The 20271-nt window shown below is 37.8% G+C and overlaps 1 protein-coding gene across 6 annotated transcripts in view; it reads right to left on the reverse strand.

The window, feature by feature from the left end:
* Positions 1–2277: 2277 nt before the first annotated feature.
* Positions 2278–20271, reverse strand: part of ZPLD1 (zona pellucida like domain containing 1) — an 80724-nt gene continuing 62730 nt past the window's right edge. For all 6 annotated transcript variants that reach the window (XM_064703187.1, XM_064703180.1, XM_064703194.1 and 3 more), the window contains 9 exons: positions 17832–18052; positions 15369–15550; positions 14671–14743; positions 11559–11656; positions 10875–10955; positions 9888–10059; positions 8456–8564; positions 5664–5693; positions 2278–3750 (listed from right to left, as the gene is read on the reverse strand). In XM_064703187.1, coding sequence (XP_064559257.1) covers positions 3575–3750; positions 5664–5693; positions 8456–8564; positions 9888–10059; positions 10875–10955; positions 11559–11656; positions 14671–14743; positions 15369–15550; positions 17832–18052 — 1142 coding nt within the window. In that variant the 3' untranslated portion in view covers positions 2278–3574. The remainder of the gene's footprint in view (positions 3751–5663; positions 5694–8455; positions 8565–9887; positions 10060–10874; positions 10956–11558; positions 11657–14670; positions 14744–15368; positions 15551–17831; positions 18053–20271) is intronic.

Raw genomic sequence — 20271 nt, forward strand, 5'->3', positions numbered from 1 at the left:
TTCAAAAGAGACGCTATGGCAAAGAGTCATGACAATACTGCAATCACAGGTCCAGTCAGTGCAAAGCTGTTGTCTGATGTCTCTTCCAGGTCCATCCTACCTGCTTCTTCCTGAAAGGCATGGTGGAAGGTCCAAGGGGCATTGAAATAAAACCTGGGAGCGACCTGAGGAAGGACCAGTTTGCAATACTTGGAATATTTCCTAGTTTACCACAACACTCCTACCTATTTGTCCTCCAGATGAAGAGGTGAGTAGCTCAATCAGGGCAAGTCTGCTTCTTCTGGCACCTTTTGGAGCCTAAGAGATACTGAGAGTCAGAAATACTGTCTGCTGAATGAAGTAGGAAATGTGATTTACTTCCAGGTTCCTCGGCCAAGGTCTGTTTCTCAAACATCAACTGAATTTATCCCAAGCACTGGAAATACACAGCTCCAGTTGGATATGCCATTTATCTCTTCCTTCCAAGGGGGAAGCCTGGAAGTGTTTTCACCCTTCTATATATTTATTAAATCCTAGTGGATTTAGAACTGAGCTTAAAATTTTAGTTTGTTTTTAGTCTGCTCCAAAATCTAGGTCACAGCCCTGAGAATATTTCAGTACACTGTGATTACCTGCAGAAACCTGACCTCTGTGCCAAAAAAGCATTAAAACACACATAACAAGCATCCCTAAAAGAATTGCTTACATTATCAGAGCCACTATTCTTTTAGCAATTCTGTTTCACTTAACACCTGCAAAAGTCCCATTTTGTATTGGGCCAGAGCTCCTTCACACAAGGTACAAAGTGTCATCTTAATTTCAGTACTTCATTTACAACTTATATTTTCATTCCATTCCCCATTCCCTCCCACCTGACATCCTGCCTCTCAAAAAGGGGGGTGTAACCTTCATGCACATCCACTCAACTTCTGCCTGACCTCTTATTAGAAACTTTTGAGGTCACAAATTATGGATTCCACATATTCCTTAATACCTGTATATTTCTTTCAAACAAACCAAGATGGGGACATTTTTATAAATTCTTCACCTTCCTAGAAATATTTTGCCAGCCTGGCTCAAGTTTTCAGCTCCCCTCAACTCATAAATCATTCCTATGTCAGACCTGTAAATGGATAAGCCTTAGTTTAGGCATCATTTTCCACCTGTGCCTCTCCATGTTTCTTTATCAAGGAGGAATATACATTTATCTCTTTTAATGAATGATGGAGACAAATAAATTCACAATCCATAGCAAGCTCAGTAATGACTCCTATGGATGGCTGTTGGAACTCTGTCACTAATTTAGCTAAAGGGAGATCACCCTTTGGTACCAGCAATTTCCACATGAGGAAAAGTTACACAGATATCTTACCTGGTTCTTCACAAAAACAAAACACTCCAGAAATTAAAAAAAAAATAATAATAATAACATTCTGCATATTACATTATTGATAGCAACTCCATTTTTGTAATAGGTTACCCGAGCCTCAAAAAATGTGGTCAACAAGACTTTGTTAATGACTATAAAATACGTTTCCTTATAGAAAAGCAACAAACTGTCTTCCAGAAACACAGAGCAATCAAACAGGACAAGTACGATACCATATCAGCAACTTTTTCTGCTTCTAAGACCATTCACTTTCTTTTTCAGTGATCTTAGCCAAACTGAATGGGATTTGTGTTAGAAAAAGGGTCTCTCCCTTTCTCTAGCAGACCCAAGCCTGACATTTTTTAATGGCTGGTAAGTTAAAATGGGCATATTCACATTAGTAAGCATTTTTAAAAGTATTGAAGAGATCAATTAACTGCTGAAACAACTTTCTAAGGATAATGGCTATCTCCATCACTGGAAACTTTCAGCTAAAGCTGAAAGCAGCTAAAGCAGCTAAAAGCTGCTCCTTACTAAGTAGCAATTACTTTAATGGGATTTTTGTGGTTGTCTTTATTAGTAAATTAAAATAGATTATCTGAATTTATTTATCCCCAGACTGGAATATAAATCTCCAGAGCTTACCACACTCATTTAAAGGTCAGTAAATCTATAATTATATTAATTTATCCTGTATATTGAAAGCTCTTACCAAACCAAGTTAAAAAAAGCAGGTGCAGTTTTCCCTCTGTAGAATGAGGTTCCTGGAAGCATGTAAAAAGTAACAATTGGACAGGGGAAGGAAAACAGTTCAGACAAAGCATCCACTCTGAAATGTTTAATTTTATTAAACAATCGTGTTTTACATGTCATCAGACCTAACCCCTGAAGTGCAAAAATGTTTCTGAGGTATTAAGACTGGAGGAAAACAGGCACAGTATTGGTTGTTAGGGATACCGCCCTACAGCACAGTGGAATTTGCAAACAACAGGCCTTTATACAGCATTTGCAGGGTCAGAGAAAACTGAGAACAAGACTGTATTTGTCTTTAGCCTTGAGAGCCAAAAAGCCCTGATCATTAGCCAGTTCTGACACAGACACAGTTAACACAGGATGATGATAAATATCAATGAGGTGTTTCTAGGCCAATATGTACAGTACACGAAAAATGGAATTTAACTGCTGTATGTGTGACCAAAATCCCAACTGTCTATCCGGTCCAGCTTAATATGTTGTGCCCATGGTGGCCTCTCTAGTACCAGCATTTTTGTCTACACAGCTAAGCCACTGCCTTGTGCTCCTGTTTGAGGGCACCTGCCCCTCACACTCACTTCAGATAAGTCAGATGTTCATCAGAATAACTAGAGGCAACAGTGCAGTACTGCCTGTAGCCTGTTATCCTTCTAGTTGCCTTCTTCCCCTCATCCATGCAGTGAACAAGTCTAACTCATGCAGAAGATCTGCTAAAGAAATAAGCACTGGTTGATGACTGTTCATGTGGAAATGAAAGCTTTATCTGAGAGCTGGAAAACTCACAGGGCAAAACTTGCCCTTAACAATTAGTATATTACTGGGAGTTTTACTCAGTTGCCAAACTGTGTACCAAAATTCATTTTCTGTGAGGAAAGTTTGGGTGATACTTGATACATGATACCTCCACAAGCCAATGAAAGATATATTTAAGAAAATACTTTGAAATTACAAATAAGTAAAAGTCACTTGTTCCAAGCCTCTCTTAGGTCATTTTTAGCAAAGACAGCTGAAAACAAATTCCTCCTGAGACACACTTGTATTTGTGAAAAATGTAATACCAAAAAAGAAGTTATCCTTATCTTACTAGGTGTTCATGAACTTATGAACTTTCCTGAATATGTCAGCCTTTGTATTAAAGTTGCATACTTGGAAAGGTTCTCATCTGCAGCCTCTCCAGCTTTTAGACCTTACTGAGCAGATGAAGATGTGAGCTCTATTGTCAGCACATTCATGGGCAAATGTCATGCAGTCTGATCGCAAACACAATTGAGATTCTCAACATTTTCTAGGCTTGTTACCAACATCACTGCTGCTCACCTACACAACATCATCTATCAAATCTACAAATACAGAATAGCTGGAACAGAAGCTGGATATCACTGGAGTGTTGCCTTAATTTTACTTTTTAATGGAATCATACTTCACAGACAAGAAAGGCAACCCCAAACAAAAAGTGCAAACAAATCATCACTTTCAGTTGAAAACTGGGTTTCGGATGCCGCTCAGGACCGAACTGCTGGGCCAGTTTCTGTGCAGAAGGGTTAGAGAACATACAAAAAAGAAAATGCTTGAAATTCCCAGGACGACAATGCCTGAAATCAGCGCACTGGTGACCGTGTTCATCTGGAAAGGAGGTCCATTTGGGTGAGCTGCAAGGAGAAGAAAAATTCTCAGGTGACATCTGGTTTTATCTCTCATGAGTGCCAAACACTTCTGCCTTCCCCTTCCAACACCCAATATACTGTATAATTGAAATGAAGGAACTAAAACTAGCTGTACCTCAGAATGTACACCTGTCTACTTGGATAAAGCTTATCTAAGTATATTTTCTTTCAATATTAATCATGTTGGGGAATAAAGACGTGTGCCTTCTGAGGCATTACCCTCATCTGCCAGTGACCAACATTGACCTGTGTTACTCAAGGCAAGACTATGATTATCCAAGGACCTATCCAAGAACTTATCCAAGGACTATCAATGTAGATGTATAAGGATTGGTGGCCTAATCAAGTCAATGAAAAGATTTCTTCCCCACTGTCATTATCTACATTTCAATTCAAGGTCTATATAAATCAGCAGATATGTCTGGCACTGGACATTGGACATTCTGGAAGCTTGTTGCACACCTTCAGAAAGGGCTTCTTAATATGTTTATCAATTCTCAGGTAGGAAAGGTGACATTTTTAATACTTATTGCAGATCAGGAAGCTGCTCATGGACCAGTTCTGACATAATGGGCCACATACATCCACATCAAGTACTGTGTTTTCCAGCAGGAGGGGAAAAAGCATTTGAGCACCAATGAGCATTGGCCATTGCCAGTGGTGGAGAGTGAGGTGAAATGACAGCACAGTCTTCATGTGAGAAAGCAGACTGCTCCTCCCAGAAGCAGCCCCCTGCCCTCAACACCATTAATCCCACCCTCCTCACCCAAGCTGAAAGGAAATCAGCACTGTTGATCTGGTTACCCTCCCCTTCCCAACACTCTGCTGCTTTCTGGCTGCTACAGCAGCAACCTCACCCCACTCTACCTCTGCGCTCTCCACAGAGACAGCAACAGGCAAAGGAAAGGCTTTTGCTCTGGGATGGAGAGGATGCTTCTTTTGTTGGATGGGAAGGAAACATAGCAGCCATCAACACAGCAAACTGTGTGCAGCAAATAAAGAATTTGCTTTTTATCATTTTAATTATATCCATGGGTAGGAGCACACCAGGGAACAATTAATTACAGGAAGAACTCTCCATGACAGACAAGAACAGCAACTGATTTTATATGTTCTTAATTGAGTAAAGAAAGGAACAAATAGCGTCAGAGTTCAGAGGACAGGATGGATTCTTTGTTCCACTCAGTCATGTTATGAAGAAATACAAGGTGGAATGGCCCAGTGTACCACCTGAGCATCCTTTCTTAGCCATCAGCCACTCCTTGTTACCAGCAGAGAACAGTAACAGACAGGCTGAAACAAGTGTTCCAAGTGCCCAAAGGAAAAGCACCCTAAAACTTTAAGAACTGAACTGCCCTGCAGCCTATTTCCTTCACTGCCCTAGCAGAGCACAAGTTCTATCCAAGTTTTTCCACAGGCTCTGTGAGGTTAAACACTAGGATAACAGGAGCTGAAGATCTGACCTTCTGGCTTTGAGATGTGAACCAAGCTAGACCATAACAACAGCTAGAACCAAGCACCATAACAACAATTTTTCCACTCTACTCCTGTGTGGCATGGGAAAATTTTACTGTTTAAGTCTGGTTTTGCATCTGGTGGCTATAATGTACCCTTCACCCTCAAATATTGTAGCATTAGATCTTCATTTCAATTTCATCACAGGAATTAAAATTTCAATGTAGATGGTGTTGGGTGCACAAATTAAACTGAGAATTCCATACTTACCACTTGCTTTCTTTTCAGAGCATGTTGGTATTCACTCATTTAAGCAACAAACATAAATCAAAATTAAAAAGGAAAAAAAATCCCAGTGCATAGATATTAATCAAAATGGTTCATCCTCAGTTCTGCTTCCCTCATAAACCCTCTTATGTTTCTGGAAATTCTGATTAACTTACCAAGCTGTGAATTGTTGGTTGGTGTCTCATCTATATTAAAAAAAAAAGGTATGTGTCATATTTTTAAAATACCTATGACTACCTCCTCCCCTCTTGCAAGACAAAAGCCAATAGTTGTATCTTTATTTTAAAAATACATCAGGTCACTTGCCACATTGACTAGCAGCTTTTAGCATCTCTGTTAAAATATGGACAATAACATTATTGCATGCCATTAATTCATTTTTAATATCAGGAGATATTAAAATATTAATTTAAATTTTTAAATTTAAATTGTGGAAAAACAAACCAACACCACCTTTAATCAGGAATCTCTTAATTGAAAAGGTGGCCAGTCCTGTTGTCTCCCTCAGTAACATCAGAAGCATAAGCACAATGTTATATGTAAGCCCCTTCATTTAATCATTTATAAAATAACTCTATAGGAAAAACCTTGAGTTTTACAAGAAAAAATATGTCAGCAACCATAAATTATTACAAAAAAGCTCTTTTTGCCGTGCTCATTTTCCTCTTGGCAGTTACATAGTGGCTTTATATTCAGGCTAACATTTGTATTTTGTCTTCAGTTTTTACTTCCCAGTGTCCATTTCAGAATTACATTTCTTGTCACTGTTTTGGGGTTTTTTTGTGCAATCTGTGAGCACAGTTCACATGTACATTTGTTTTGAGCAGCTGTCTCCCAAGCTTAAGTGAGACATCCATCAAAAGCTACATAATTTTAACTTCACAAGTAGGTCCCTGCTTTGTCTCCATACAGAGACTAAAGCATTTTCTTCTGTGTGTGCCTCCTGTAATGACTAATTTTGGATTATCAAAAAAGAATAACGTTTCTCTGAAAAGAGCCAAATGTTAGAAATATGAGTTCAGAAACACACAGGAGAAGGACCAGCACTTTTTTGCAGCAGCACTCTTCTGTTCCTACCAAGGCAGCTGCATCAGAGCAGCTGGTGACAGGCCATGGGGGGACAAATGTATCTGTGCTAAAGCTAGACCAGTGCTGGCCTTGAAAACAGTGTAAGCACTTCTATGCACCCTGGTATTCTTCATCCAAAATTTACCTAAATTCTAAAAAATTATCCAAAATTTTCCAAATTTATCCAAAGTTATTCATCATCCAGATAGTTTTGGTCAAGTTCTCACATGACCTTCCCCCTTTTAGTTTGTTAACAGTATTCATAATCCTCCTAGTTCTTACAAGTTTATTTTCACAAAGGGAATTGACAGCAGGACTAATTCCCCTCTTTCTGACCCAGAAGAAAAAGGGAAATGCAAGGGAGATTGAGGGACTTGCCCAATGCCAATCATTAAATTTGTGTCAGAGTTTAGAATTGAATTCCATTTTTTTTTCAAGTACTTCCCATTAAACCATCCTTCTGTCAAGCATGAGTGGAATGCTTCAAAAGCACACTATGGAGAAATCAAAAAAGCTTTATCCACCCACTTTTAGAATATACCTAAAAATTACTTTCCTTTTTCAGCCTTATTTAAACAACCTCAAGAGTTGTCATGAAATTATAAAATTGTTTATACTTTCTTTGGCGCCATTAAACATCCATCAGATCTCTTTGCTTGAAGCTATACAATATTTAAAGATAATTGATCAGTATCCTTTTTTTTTAATTTTTTAATTGTAAAAATAGCATCCCCAGCATTTGAATCATGAGCTATGTTACCTACCAGGGGCTGCTATAAGAAGCTGTATCTAGTTTCCATTCCTTGCCTAAGGCAGCATTACTCCAGCACGCTTGTTTGGCTGAGCAAATCCATCACTCATTTCCCATATGTACTCATGTATGCAACTTTGAAGCTAGTTCTTCTCACTTTTTCTTGACTAATCAGATGGCAGCAACTCAAATGGGACCATGTATAATGAAAAAAATCACTCATTTTCATTGCAGATATGCTGCTCATAATGGAGCCTGTTTGCTCTAGAAATGGTCGCTTGTTAGGTGGTTCCCCCTTCTGCAGGGTCAGTTGCTCTCTTTATATATACAGGTACAACTACTTGGTATTTAAAGAAGGATTTTATTCTCAAGTTTTAAATTAGATTTCCTAGACCAGGTTCAGTCCTACTCTCAGCATCCTAAACCTAAGACTGCTGAAATAAATTGCTTAACTGCAACTACTTATAAATATTTGTAATTTTTAAAACTTAAACAGCAGTCATATAAATTTTTTTTCAGAGACTGCAGGTTACATTTAGAGCTGCCTGTTATTTTTTTCCTAAAACAATTGGCAATAAAAATGAAAGTCATGGAATTTCACCCTCAATTAAAAGTGGATTTTTTCCTACTGTTTAAAATTTACAATGGTTTTGTCCCATTTCTTTCTTATAGCTGAATCTAAGAATAGTGTGCATTAATTTGAAGCAACATGTAGATAAAAACCCAGAGGGAAGCTGGAAGAAATGGTGAATAGAAAGTGACAGTGAATATTCATTATCCATCCAAATTAAATTGCAACACTGAACACAGTGCCTTAAATTCTATTATCTCCAGTGAAATCTGACAAAAAAAAAGTCAACCCACTGAGTCTGGACTTTTATAATAGCCTTATATGTGTAACAGTATCCCACGGTGATTTTATTGGAGGAAGAAGCATGTGAGAGCCAAACAAAAATAGTAGCTCAAAATTTCTACCAAACAAAGTAGTAAAAAATGTCGTAAAAAATATTCAGTAGTAGTAAAAAAATACTCAGCAAAAAGTGACTGCAAATTTACATTAAACTGCAAAACATTTCCCCAGGTTTCTGAAATTCCTGCAGTCCCTAGAGAAAGATTGCTTATTCCTACCACTCCTTGTAATGATGGGGCCAGCAGAGATGACAGCATTGCCCGATGTGCTCTGAGGGCGCCAAGTCGTCCGTCCACCAGTGTCTCTTCTTTCTCTGTTGCTGCAGATCTGAGTGGTCAATCAAAACAATCACAGACTCAGAGTGGAACACAACTGTGGCCTTTTTGTGCTTCCTGATGTAATATGAATTCTTTGGAAAGGAATACTACAACTTTGATTTTATTTCTTAGTATGCATTAAATCACTTTGCAATAAAAACATCTGCAATATTGCCTAGAAGTGCATCTTATAAATTCCTGGCTTCCCATTTTATTTTGCCTCACTGTGTTTACAAAGCTACATTGCTGTTGTGTACAAGATCCATCTTATAGTATATTAAATTTTCAGTAGTTAATTTCCCAAAGCTATGTTTACAGACAGTTTTCCCCAACAAATCTGTTTTGCTTGACAATCCCTATTCTAGCAAGCTTCTTGAGTGAGAGTTTGCACATCTTCCATTGAGTTCTAAATAGCAATGACAGACTAAAACAATCCCCAGCACTCTCATCTGGTGTGCACCATTAACATTTGTAACCTATCAATAGGTTAATCTAATGGTACTCAAGCATGCTCCAAACAGGAGCATTTCCTTAGTTTCAGCTTCTTGTGAAAGAACTTCAAAAAGCTCAGAATATAAATTGAATGCAAAATTAATTATGTAAATGTCTAACATAAAAATATAAACAACATACAAAATTTCAGGAGTATACTGAACTGACCGCGCTTAAAATTCTCAATGGGAAGTCATTCAGTAGGAAACAATGCAGTGTTCTGAAGACAGCACAGAACTTTGTGTTTATATGTTTATTTAAATGTTTCCATTTCCAAACTTTGTGGTTCCTGATACTCCTAAAATTAGTTAATTTTAAATAGACATAACATCATGAACTTCATCACAAGAGTAGTTTTCAGATGATAAAGGAGATGATATACTCTAAAGGGCATGGTATTTTTTCTCACTGTGAGAAACTTCCACAAATTTTCCTTGTCAATATAACAGTACTTTCTATAGCATTAACTTTTCCATAAACTATATTCTAAGATATTTATCTTCATCCACTATGATGATGGATACCTTACTATTATACTAAGAACATCAACCTGAAAGCCATCTCAAAGTTGTTACTTTTAAAAATTAAGGATCACAGGGCAAAGAAGTAATTTCTGATACACTCAATAGCCTGTGTTTTGCAGGTCTAGTGTTATTTTATCTCCAGATGACAGTATTCATTTCCACATTCTTCATCAGTAGTTTCACATTCCTTCAGGCACAAAAAACATTCTCACTTCAGCCTCTACAAGTCGCTTTCATTTTGCACCATCCAAACTTCCACAACACTTGTATGCAGAACTCCATGATGCCTGTTTTATATCCAGGTAATTACAACTTACTGGCACAAGAAAGGGACAGTCATCTGCTCTGCACAGCTTCGTCACACAGTGGAGGAAGACAGTGGACATCTTCTGGTTCTTGTGCTTCACAAAGCGAAACACCTCGAAGGAAAACCGGCCCATTTGACTCTTGCCGTTCTCAATTATGGTTGTCTGCGGGTCCTTGTCACAGCTAGTTTTTGTAGAGAAGAGTGAAACCGGGATGAGCAGCTCTGTTAGTATTTTGAAGCTCTTAGCTGGGAATATGATAGCTTAAGCAGCAAGATCAACACTTTAGCTCCTTGGAAATGAAAATATCTGCAGACACAATCTGCCTGCACAATTAGGCTGCAGGTTCCTGTGCTGAAACACATTCCTACAAAAATACTGTGTTGTTTTGCAGCACCACAGCTATAACCAAGGTACCATTTAATTCCAGTGCTCAAAGAAACTTGGGACCTGAAGCAAGAAGCAGGTATGCTAACTAGTATAGACAGGTAACTCCAAATGAAGACAGTACCTCTCCATTAGGTGTCATGGATAAAATTTAATTTGAGATATTGCCAGGATGTTTTTCAAAGGTCCAATTCAAATAAATGTTATTACTGGGAGTAGAAGTAGCAGCATCTATTTATATTTGATAATTTGTTTAACTACTTTCCTGGACTGAAGTCTCTGATGTTTTACATCACTGTCATTCACCACATTCAACTTTGGTAAAATAAAGGCCAGTTTAGCCATTCACTTTAAGTGTTTATGTTATCTCTGGAAGAAGTACTTTGGATATATGCTTTTCTACATTCATAATTCTTATAACTTGGCACCTGCTTCTATATTTATGTTCACCCAAAAAGAAGCTCTGACATGTTATCTATAAGCCTAGCCCTTGGTCCGGCCTACTAATAATGCTTAAACTTTCCAGGCAGTTTAGGACACCACTACTGAAAAAGTTTATAATTATTTTTTTAAAGAAGGACCAACAAAACACTGGGTTTGCACAGGCCCTACCTGAAGAAAAGATCATACCGAAGATCATCACTAGGATTGCCAGATGGTGTGGTGTAACAGTAGTCCATCAAAACATTCCACCTGCACAGGGAGCAAAGGGATAGATGAGGGGAGCTGGCAGTGCAAGCGTGGGGGGTGTGAGTGAGGCGAGATGTAAGGACAGCACAGAAAAGCATACAAACAGGTAGTGCAGGCTGTTACAGTGAAACTGAGCTACTGTGTTAAACAGGTCACATGCCAGGCATCCTGTTTCTTCAACTACTTACAAGATTAAACAGCACAACATTACAGCAGAACTTTATAAATCAAATTATTTGGTTTCAAAGTCAACACACACTGCACACCTCCTCTCAGAAATCATGGCCACAAAGGACTAGAAATCAAAACCAGCCCACTTTTAAAAGCCCTGGATTTTCTCTCTTGGTCCAACAGAGGCCTATTCTTAAAAAGAAAGCTATGTAGGATTTAAAGTCTAATTCAGGAAAACTTTCATAATGAGAACTGCAGCAAAATATGCATTCACTGCCAAGGACCTGACACCCTCCAGCTGCGAGCATTGATTACTGAACACCAACCATTATTTTGAAATACAAAAAGCTATGAGGAAAGACAGATGCTTCTAAATCAGCTAAGTAACAAGAGCTGGAAAGCAAGCAAGACAAGAAATAACACCCTCTATGGTACCTGCCATCAAGGTTGGTTGCTCTTACAGCTGCATATATTTTGGTTTTCAAAGGTAAACCTGTGCTTGGAATAAGGAGTTGCTGGCTGTAGGTTGAATCCTGTAAAACAAACATTGCCTCAATTGTAACAGAAATTCTACTTTAACAACCCATCTGTATCCAGACTGTGTTCTTAGCAATTTTTCTGACCCTTCTGTGTAGAATGATTGCTACTTCGTTCTCTGTAAGGGAAGAAGCAAGAAGCAATGCGAGAGAAATTGCCTACAAGTTTTTCTGCAAAGACTGGCTTTGCCCCATGCAACAATTTGGAAGAATATATGATTTAACAAGGTGGTTGGTTCAGTGTTTAAAGAAAACATATCATTCATCGCCACTTCAGTAAGTCTCCCAGAGCTTACAGGCACACAGAGGAGCTACTCTGGTTTTCTAATAGAGGAGCTTTACTCGGTTGTTCCACTGCATTCTTTCCCAGGAAAGGTTGGTAAAGTTATTTGAATTAGTGGAGTTAGGAATATTATCCATGAGATGCTATATATTTCAAACTACAGTCCAGGAGAACAAAGACATTCTGCTATGCCAAAGTGTAGTTTGTGTCAAAGTGGCTTATTGAAAATCACAAGTAACAAACATTTTCATTTAAATTCTAGTATTTCAAAAGAGCTGTTTCAAGAATGCTGTATTCAACATAAAAGTTGGGAATTCCCCATGTACTACTTCTTAAATGTAGGTGTTTTACTGGGGCTTTTTGTTCAAAATCTCAACCATTAACACCACTTTACACCTGAGCAACAAAGCAATGAAAGAGATCTGTGCAACAGAGATTAACTGAGAATATCAAAATGCACTACCTGGTAAAGTCACCTTTGTCAAACTAGTGCTAATACAGACAGCACAGTGACTCAGCACGTTGAGACCTCTTGTGAAAGTTCAAAACACTCAATATCTATGAAAAAACTGGTAGATAAGATTTCAACCAGGTTCATTGCGGCAAGTGAGACCATGGCAAGCAGCAAATGACAGCAACAACGGTGTTCGCACCAGAGACCAAGTGATTTTTTTTCAAATGCCAAAATTAACAGCATGCCCAATATCTAATCTATGCAGTATCAGAGGCCTTCAGGTAGGTTTGCCTTCTTTCAGATTAATTATACATTTCTATAACAGTTCAGCCACATTTTGCAACTGATTAAAAAGTGTAAGACCCTCACTATTACACTCCATAGTTGCTCTTTATTCTTTAAAAGTAGTTTTTATTCATTTAGAGAGACGTTTGCAAAAAGGCATAAAAGCACATAGCCACTTAGGTTCTGTGAAAGCCTATTAAACATTTTGCTATTAAACTCTTAGTCTACCATAACAACACTTGTCTCTCCTAACAATGACATGTACTGGCATCACAAAGTAAATCTAAACAACACTTTGTGACAGAAGACAGAAGTAGCTTAGAAGATGAAGAGTCAATGTTGAGAAATAGCCCTACAGGTAAATTTGGAGAAGACAGCTTGCAGTCAAGAGACAAATCTGTACATATCCCGTCACTAAGAGCAAGGGTGGACATGAGCCTTGAGGCCCAAAACAAGGACTACTAACAGGGATCAAGTGAGCCCACAAGAGAGCAGGTGTCCAGAGGCACTTCCAACAGGGAAAAATGCAGGCAGAGCACAAGGTGTCCATGTATTTATCCAGCCCTGGGGAGTGAAGCAGAAGGGCATATCCACCGCTGGAATCTGCCAGCCTTAGCAGTGTTATTCATTGACAGTGCTACTCATTAGGGTGAGTCATTGGCTGCTACCACCGCTGGTCATGGTCAGCTTGTAAACTTACAGGGGTGGGCAGGTTGAAAGCACATTTGGCTTTTGGGGATATCTGAGGGGAAAAATGTGCTCAATATGAGCAACAACTGCATTTATTCCTGGCTGTTTGCTGAACTGGGCCCTGAAAGGCAGTCAACATGCAGTGGTCAATGCTTGGTTTGACTGAGAAATTTGCCTTCTTCATTCTGCCCCATCTTTTTGATCATAGGTTTATTTAAAAATGAGAGAACTATAATCATCATTTTAACAGATTATAGGTTCTTATTTGGAGCTCTGCTCTTTCAAACAAACATGATTTTTTAGAGAATGCCATTGAAAAATGTCCTGTTGTAATATTTATAGCTCATTATGTTCAAAGCATAAAGCATTGACTTTTAAATCAGTTGCATGAATTATAACTCAGCAACACGATGGCATGAATAATAATGCAAAAAAAATCGGATTCATAATTTACAAAAAATGATGCTTGATAGATTGAAAAATTGATATTTAAATCAGGTATTTAAAATGTATGAGTAAAAATTTTAATCAACACAAAAATATAATTTCAGGGATTAATGTTAAATAGAGGTCCTTGCATTTTTCATGTTTCAGTGTCACCAACCCATTTACATGGTAAAAGCTTTTACAATAATGCATATTCAAATTATCTAAAACATAAGGAAGAAGCATTGGATGAAAACTGTCATAATTATTAACCCTTTAAATCTTTAAAGGCCACACCTTAAGGCAGCATATGCATCAGTATATAGATTTGGAACTGATGCATCCTTCACAACAACCAGAGATGACTGAAACACTCTGATGAGGCTTGAACATAAAAATACCACAGCCAAAGTGCTACAGTTCATTGCTATGGGAATAGGTCTGGAATAATTTTATAGAATTCTACAGAGTGCTCTCTGTTTAGGCACAAAGCACCTATAGACACACAGAGAAACATAATAAATGCAAACAAAATGCACTCTGGAGTATGATTGTTATGGCTACAATTGACTGGTCACATGGCACTACCAGCTGAAAGCCAGAGCTGTGAATGAGGAACTGAATAAATACAGGACAAAAAGACTGTGCCTGTCCTCAAAGACCAGCCATATGAACACAAGACAGCAGGTACATGCAAACAAAAAGAAAGGAGGAATTCAGAGATGAAAGATGCCTGGAAGAAAGTCTTGGCCCATGGGGGGAGTGGGAAGAAAACAGCAAATTATGAATCTATACTTTCATCTGCTAAAACAGTTTGTAACCACATAGCACAGAGATTAATTCATTCCAGGTCATACTGTGCTTTATACTCACATTGTAAAGCAACAAATTCAAAGTGCTGATAAATGTACCATTGTTCTCTCTCACAGAAATAGCAGCTGATGACCTACAACAGACCCAGAAACCAAAAACCATCATGAAGAAAGATACCTTATTTTTGTTTTTGCATACTTCAGTAGGCTTTATCATTAAAAAACTCAATGAGTCATATCACAAGGAGTTAATTTATGCATTTGGGTTATAAACTTCAGAAACAGGAATTTATAGTGAAAATACTGACAGTCTTAACTATGCAGAAAATAATGGATGGTACTGGAAACACAAATCAGAAAAATAATTAGCGGAGAGGCAAAGTGACAAAAAGGAACTCACCTGACATGATGTAAAAGGTTTACTCATGGAAATATTTTCTCTTGCATTCTATATTTACAAGTTTCTATTTCATAAAGATTTTTTTTCTGCTATAATTTTTAAGAAAACCTGAATTTTAAGGGAAGTTTTACATTATCTAAGGGTCTCTTCATAACAGCAGGTCTTCATAAATTATATTATCTCGTATAATGACACTACAGAATTTTCTTTTTCCTTGCAATACTTCTTTTGGTGCTTTTTCCTTTTCCTTTACTCTTAAACAGCCAAAATTGCTACACGGACAATGCTGTTATGGCCTGCACATATAGATGCTTACACAACCATGGGGATGAAACACACAGAAACAAAAAAGCACTTACGAAGCGAGCTGGGTGTTGTTAACCAAGTACTCCAGTGGGTAGCTACAGCTAAATTTGTACAGAAGCCCAGGCAAATAGCTGATAATCGTTGGTGGGTCTGGTGTGTCAATATAGCCTGAAACATTACCTATCTGTACCACTGAGGTATTTCCATAAGCATTGATACCTCGAGCTGAGGATACCTATTGAGGAAGAGAGAAAATTTCTGTTAGCTGAAGTTAACTGTGGAGCAAAAGAAACTGAAGGACACTGATGGTTTAGCCCATAATTTACCCTGAAATATGGTCATTAAACATTCAAAAAATATTTAGTTTCATAACCTCTTCCCTGTGTTCTGTCTTTCACCTCCCTGGAATCATGCATATAACAGTCACTGTTCTTAGAACGGACTTGAGCAATATTTGAAAAGAATTATGAATCTTGGAAGCATATTTTTTCATAGGTACTTTTTTTCTCAACATTCCCAATTAATTTATGCAACTTATTGGGAAAAGTCACAGCAACATTTCTATTACTGTTAAAAAGTATTATCTTACAATGAGCTTCTATATCCAATAAAAAGGCCAATACACAAGCAAGAAACAATATTCTCTCACTGTTGCGCTTCAGTTTGGACACATCAAAAATAAGGTACTTTTATAAGTAGATACAAACCAAATAGTTGACCTTTGAGTGTGGCTTTGTTTATAGTATATATTTCTAAATCTTAAATATAAACTGTCAGAAATTACAGAGCTCAAAAGCAGTACAAAATTAATGTCAATGCAACCTGAATTGCATCCATGGGCTATTCTGTATTGCTCAGGTCACAGAGTGTGCAGAGCCTGCAAGAACACACAGTCCTCAGGAAAAGTGAGGGGCACTTCCCTGCTGGTATCAGCCCAGCCCCACTCCATCTGTAGCTACAGATCTGAATAAGGGGTTGTTTGAAAATAACTGAGAACAGCACAAATTCCTTTTTCAGTAAGCACAGACACAACGGGGCAAATTAACATGGCACTGGACTTCTACTGCAGCATTTCTTTTGTACAACTGTATTAGCAAAACAGATGTTCTCAGTAGCTTTAAAACACATGGTTTCTTAAAAAACCATTTCATTATGGAAGAATCATCATGAGGTGCACATGAGTTGTAGCATTTTGCAGTAAGTAGCACAGGATGCATGGAATTTTGATTTCTTTGTCCATCAAAAACAAACCTAAAAGACAGAAACAGGCATGCATTTTGCCCATAGTGTACTTAATAATTTTTTTAATGGCACAAAAATGTCGAAAATAGAATTTTCCAGGATCTGAGTTTTGCCTGAACATTACAGGCTAAATTAGTACAGTCAACCAAAGCTTTTTTAACTTCCTCACCATCCTACTCCCATAAAGTAAAAATCTGAGCCTGCTGTGTTACAGAAAGACATGGGTTTTACACAAGTTCTGCCTGAATTGTTGTCTTTCCTTTACTCTTATTGAAAATTAGCTTGAAGGTCTTTGCTGTGAAACACTGCCAAGAAATGCAGGGGATTGTAAAACTCCAGCGTGGGGAACATGATAAGAAATGCTCCCTGCTCCATTTTTGTCCTCATCTGGGGGCACAGCATGAATAAACAGAGAGGATGGGGGAATATTTTTGTTATATTTTTAGCAGCTGCTTTGTCTTTGTATTCAGTGCAGCCTGATGGGGGACTTCATGGGAAGCTCCAATTATTTGGACTTATCAGACTGGGGGGTCTTTTTGTTTTGTTTTTTAAACATCAATCTCTTACGATTATGATCAAATAGCAAGATCAGAGAGTTTACAAGGTGACCAAATACACAGGAACAGGAAGAAGTTGCTTCCTGGAAAATTCTTCTACTGCAAGTCATACAGGTGCTACAGCTAGAAAAGAGAGTCTTGAATTGGCTGAACTGTTTTTTTGTTGAAATTTTAAAAGAAAACTCACCCTAAGTCACAGAGCATATCAAACATTTCAGCAAAATTATTAGCAACAAAACAGGGGGTTTGTTATAAAAACTGACAGGGATCAAGTACAAATAAGAATTTTTGAGAGAATAAAAGCCTTGAAAATAACACATTTTTAAACCTGGTTTTTAAGTTATTCATAGGTACTTTGATTTCACTCAATGTGATACACATGAACTATCAAACTCTCCACTTCTGCAAAATCTAAGGCATGGTCAGCAAGACTTTTAGAAAGACCTTGGAACAATCTCATTCTTCCACTGAAAAAACACTTAAACAAAAATTACACTTTCTAATTAGAGCACAAACGTGGGTCCCATCATATTTTCTCAATAGCAATCAAGATTATAAATTATGAGCTTCTTCTGGTTTTCTTTGATATATGCACTATGTTTCCAACTGGATAAGACAAAGTAAATATAATCTATGGAAGATACAATACCGTCAGGGCATTCACTTGACCCTATGTATACATAGCCATGCTATAATTTCACTTTGCTTTGGTCTTACCACTAAGGTGTTTCCACAAGATTCCAAAGTACTCAGATTGATGATGAAAATGACCACTGCTGGAAAGGTGTTGTTATTGATGAAGCCCCTGCAGTGGGCATCCCCATGTTTCCCATTCAGTGCCAGATCTGTCTCAGAATAACCAGAAAAAAGAACTGTGCAAAAATTTATCTTCATAGTAATCGTCTGTACTCCACAGAAAACATTGATATCTCGCTCAGCTGCAAGAAAAACAGAGAGAAAGACATTGTAAGATTTGAAGAAATCATTACACAACTATTGTAGCAGTTAGTCTAGCATTGTGACTTACAATCAGATAAATTTTTAGATTTCAGTTTCAGGAAAATATTAGAATATAAAGGTAGGAATTGCATTAGTATGAAGAACAGATCTGACTCTACCATTTTGCTGAAGAAAAAACCACAATTTAATATAGTAACATAGTGTAAACAAGCAAGAAATATATTAATCCCACAGCAAATCTTTTAGTAGCACATTTGTAAAATGAAACACTGCAATAGAGTAGAAAACAGCAAGTGTTCAAATATTTGGAGTCTGATTAAGCAGCCCCCTCTGGAACAGAAATTTCCAGCAATTCTGAGAAATAGAGAAGGCCAAGCTCTGCCTCCCAGCCCACTCTGGCATGAAAACTGGCTACATTTTTCTGAGCTGTCTGGAGTCCACTTCGTATGAGATCACAGTCTCAGGCTGTGCAGACTTTGAAGTACAATCAACAGCATATCAGAGTAATTTATTATGATCTCTCTAAAGTTGGTTTTCCCTGGATTTTGGCTTTGGGTTTTTTTTTTAAGAACCATCAACTTGAGCTTTAATGAAAAATCAGTTGGCTCTTGGAAGACTATGATCAATACCACAAAGCATCTTGCAATCTTTCATTCTGTGCATTATGACAACACAAAAGACCTAGAAAGAAGCAGCTGTTAAAACTGATCAGTTTTTGAAAAGCAAAAAAAGTGTCTTCACCAATTTGACCTTTTATTCAAAAGCTTTGGAGACTTTTATGTTCTGAATGGAAAAGCATCAGGTTCAGATACAGGCACAAGCAGCAGATTGTCTTGCTTTAAAGCTCTAACATTGCTCTTCTTTAAGCTCTTCTTTGCCCGTAGATGGTTGGGGGATTGTTCTGGCATTTCCCCCCAGTACTTTACAAAAATACATACTGCATTGCATTAAACACAGACATTACTCCTTTATAGAACTAATTTATCACATCTGCTTAAAGATTAAGGGCTGTTAAAAATTGTAGAACAACTTCAGTCAATACTGTACCATTAAGCCTGCTAAAACGAATTGTTTCACTTCGTAGTCACAGCAGAGAGGAAATGAAATTTCCATTACAATGAACTAGTTCTTCCCCCATGGTACAGGAGCACAAGTAGTTTAATTTAGACAGCTTTAATGGTGGCTTTCAAGCCAAAACAATCAAGTGCAGAAATTAACAGGCCAAACTCACTCCTGAGCTAATGCCATGATAAATGTTACTCACTGGGTGTAAATCTGGGCAGAAAGGTACTGGAGGCAAGACAGGAGTTGAAGTGATTTGGCATGAAATTCTCCTGGTTTGTACACAATCATAATCCCACTAATGTAACGCACAAAGATCAGGAAGCAGCATGCCTTCGTTTTCTCTGCAGGAGGACTATTACCATCCATTTAATGAGTGTACCAAGGTAGAGGGGCCAGCACAAAACAGGGAATGGCAAATTATGCATTTATGCCTCCTTGGGCTGACGCACAAACAGATCATAACAAATTGCAGGATGTAACAAAGTAGCTCAGTTAATTTCATAACTCACCTCAAGCCTTCTCAGAAAGCAGAATAATAACTTTACCAATTAACTTATCATTACTGCTTGCAAAATTATCATTTGACACTTTGGGAGATGAGACCTATCATACAAAACCAACTTCTGCATGATACAGGAGGAGGATAAACAACCTTTACAGACTTAACCTTTTCTGCCCGCTATTTCATGAAGAAGTATTGCTGCCAAATTAGTCCATTCTGGAAATAAAACATTTTTTGTGCAGAAATTCATCTGAAGCCAGTCCCAAACAGATCTAATGCCCTCTAAGTTGCTAAATATCCAGTGCATTTCTTAACAATTTGGGAGGGTAAATATTTGCTATATAAGTTAAAAGAAACAAACAAACAAAAAGTATTTGCATTCCTGCATTAAAAGCCTCTGGTTTTCTGAGTCAGAGGAGTGATGGCTTTAAGGTTATGGCACCCAGCTGGTGAAGCCTTAACTGTGAGGGCCTCAGAGATTCCATACAGGCAAATTTGGTTTCTTTCTGACTCAAATCACACAAGCTATCTACAGCCAGAAGTGCTCATGGATGTCTCTCAAGCAAGAGGGTAAAGCCCAAGAGGTACACAGATCCTACAGAAACAGAGACCATCCTGAATTACAGACAG

Source organism: Zonotrichia leucophrys, chromosome 1, assembly GCF_028769735.1.
Source record: "Zonotrichia leucophrys gambelii isolate GWCS_2022_RI chromosome 1, RI_Zleu_2.0, whole genome shotgun sequence".
Lineage (NCBI taxonomy): Eukaryota > Metazoa > Chordata > Aves > Passeriformes > Passerellidae > Zonotrichia > Zonotrichia leucophrys.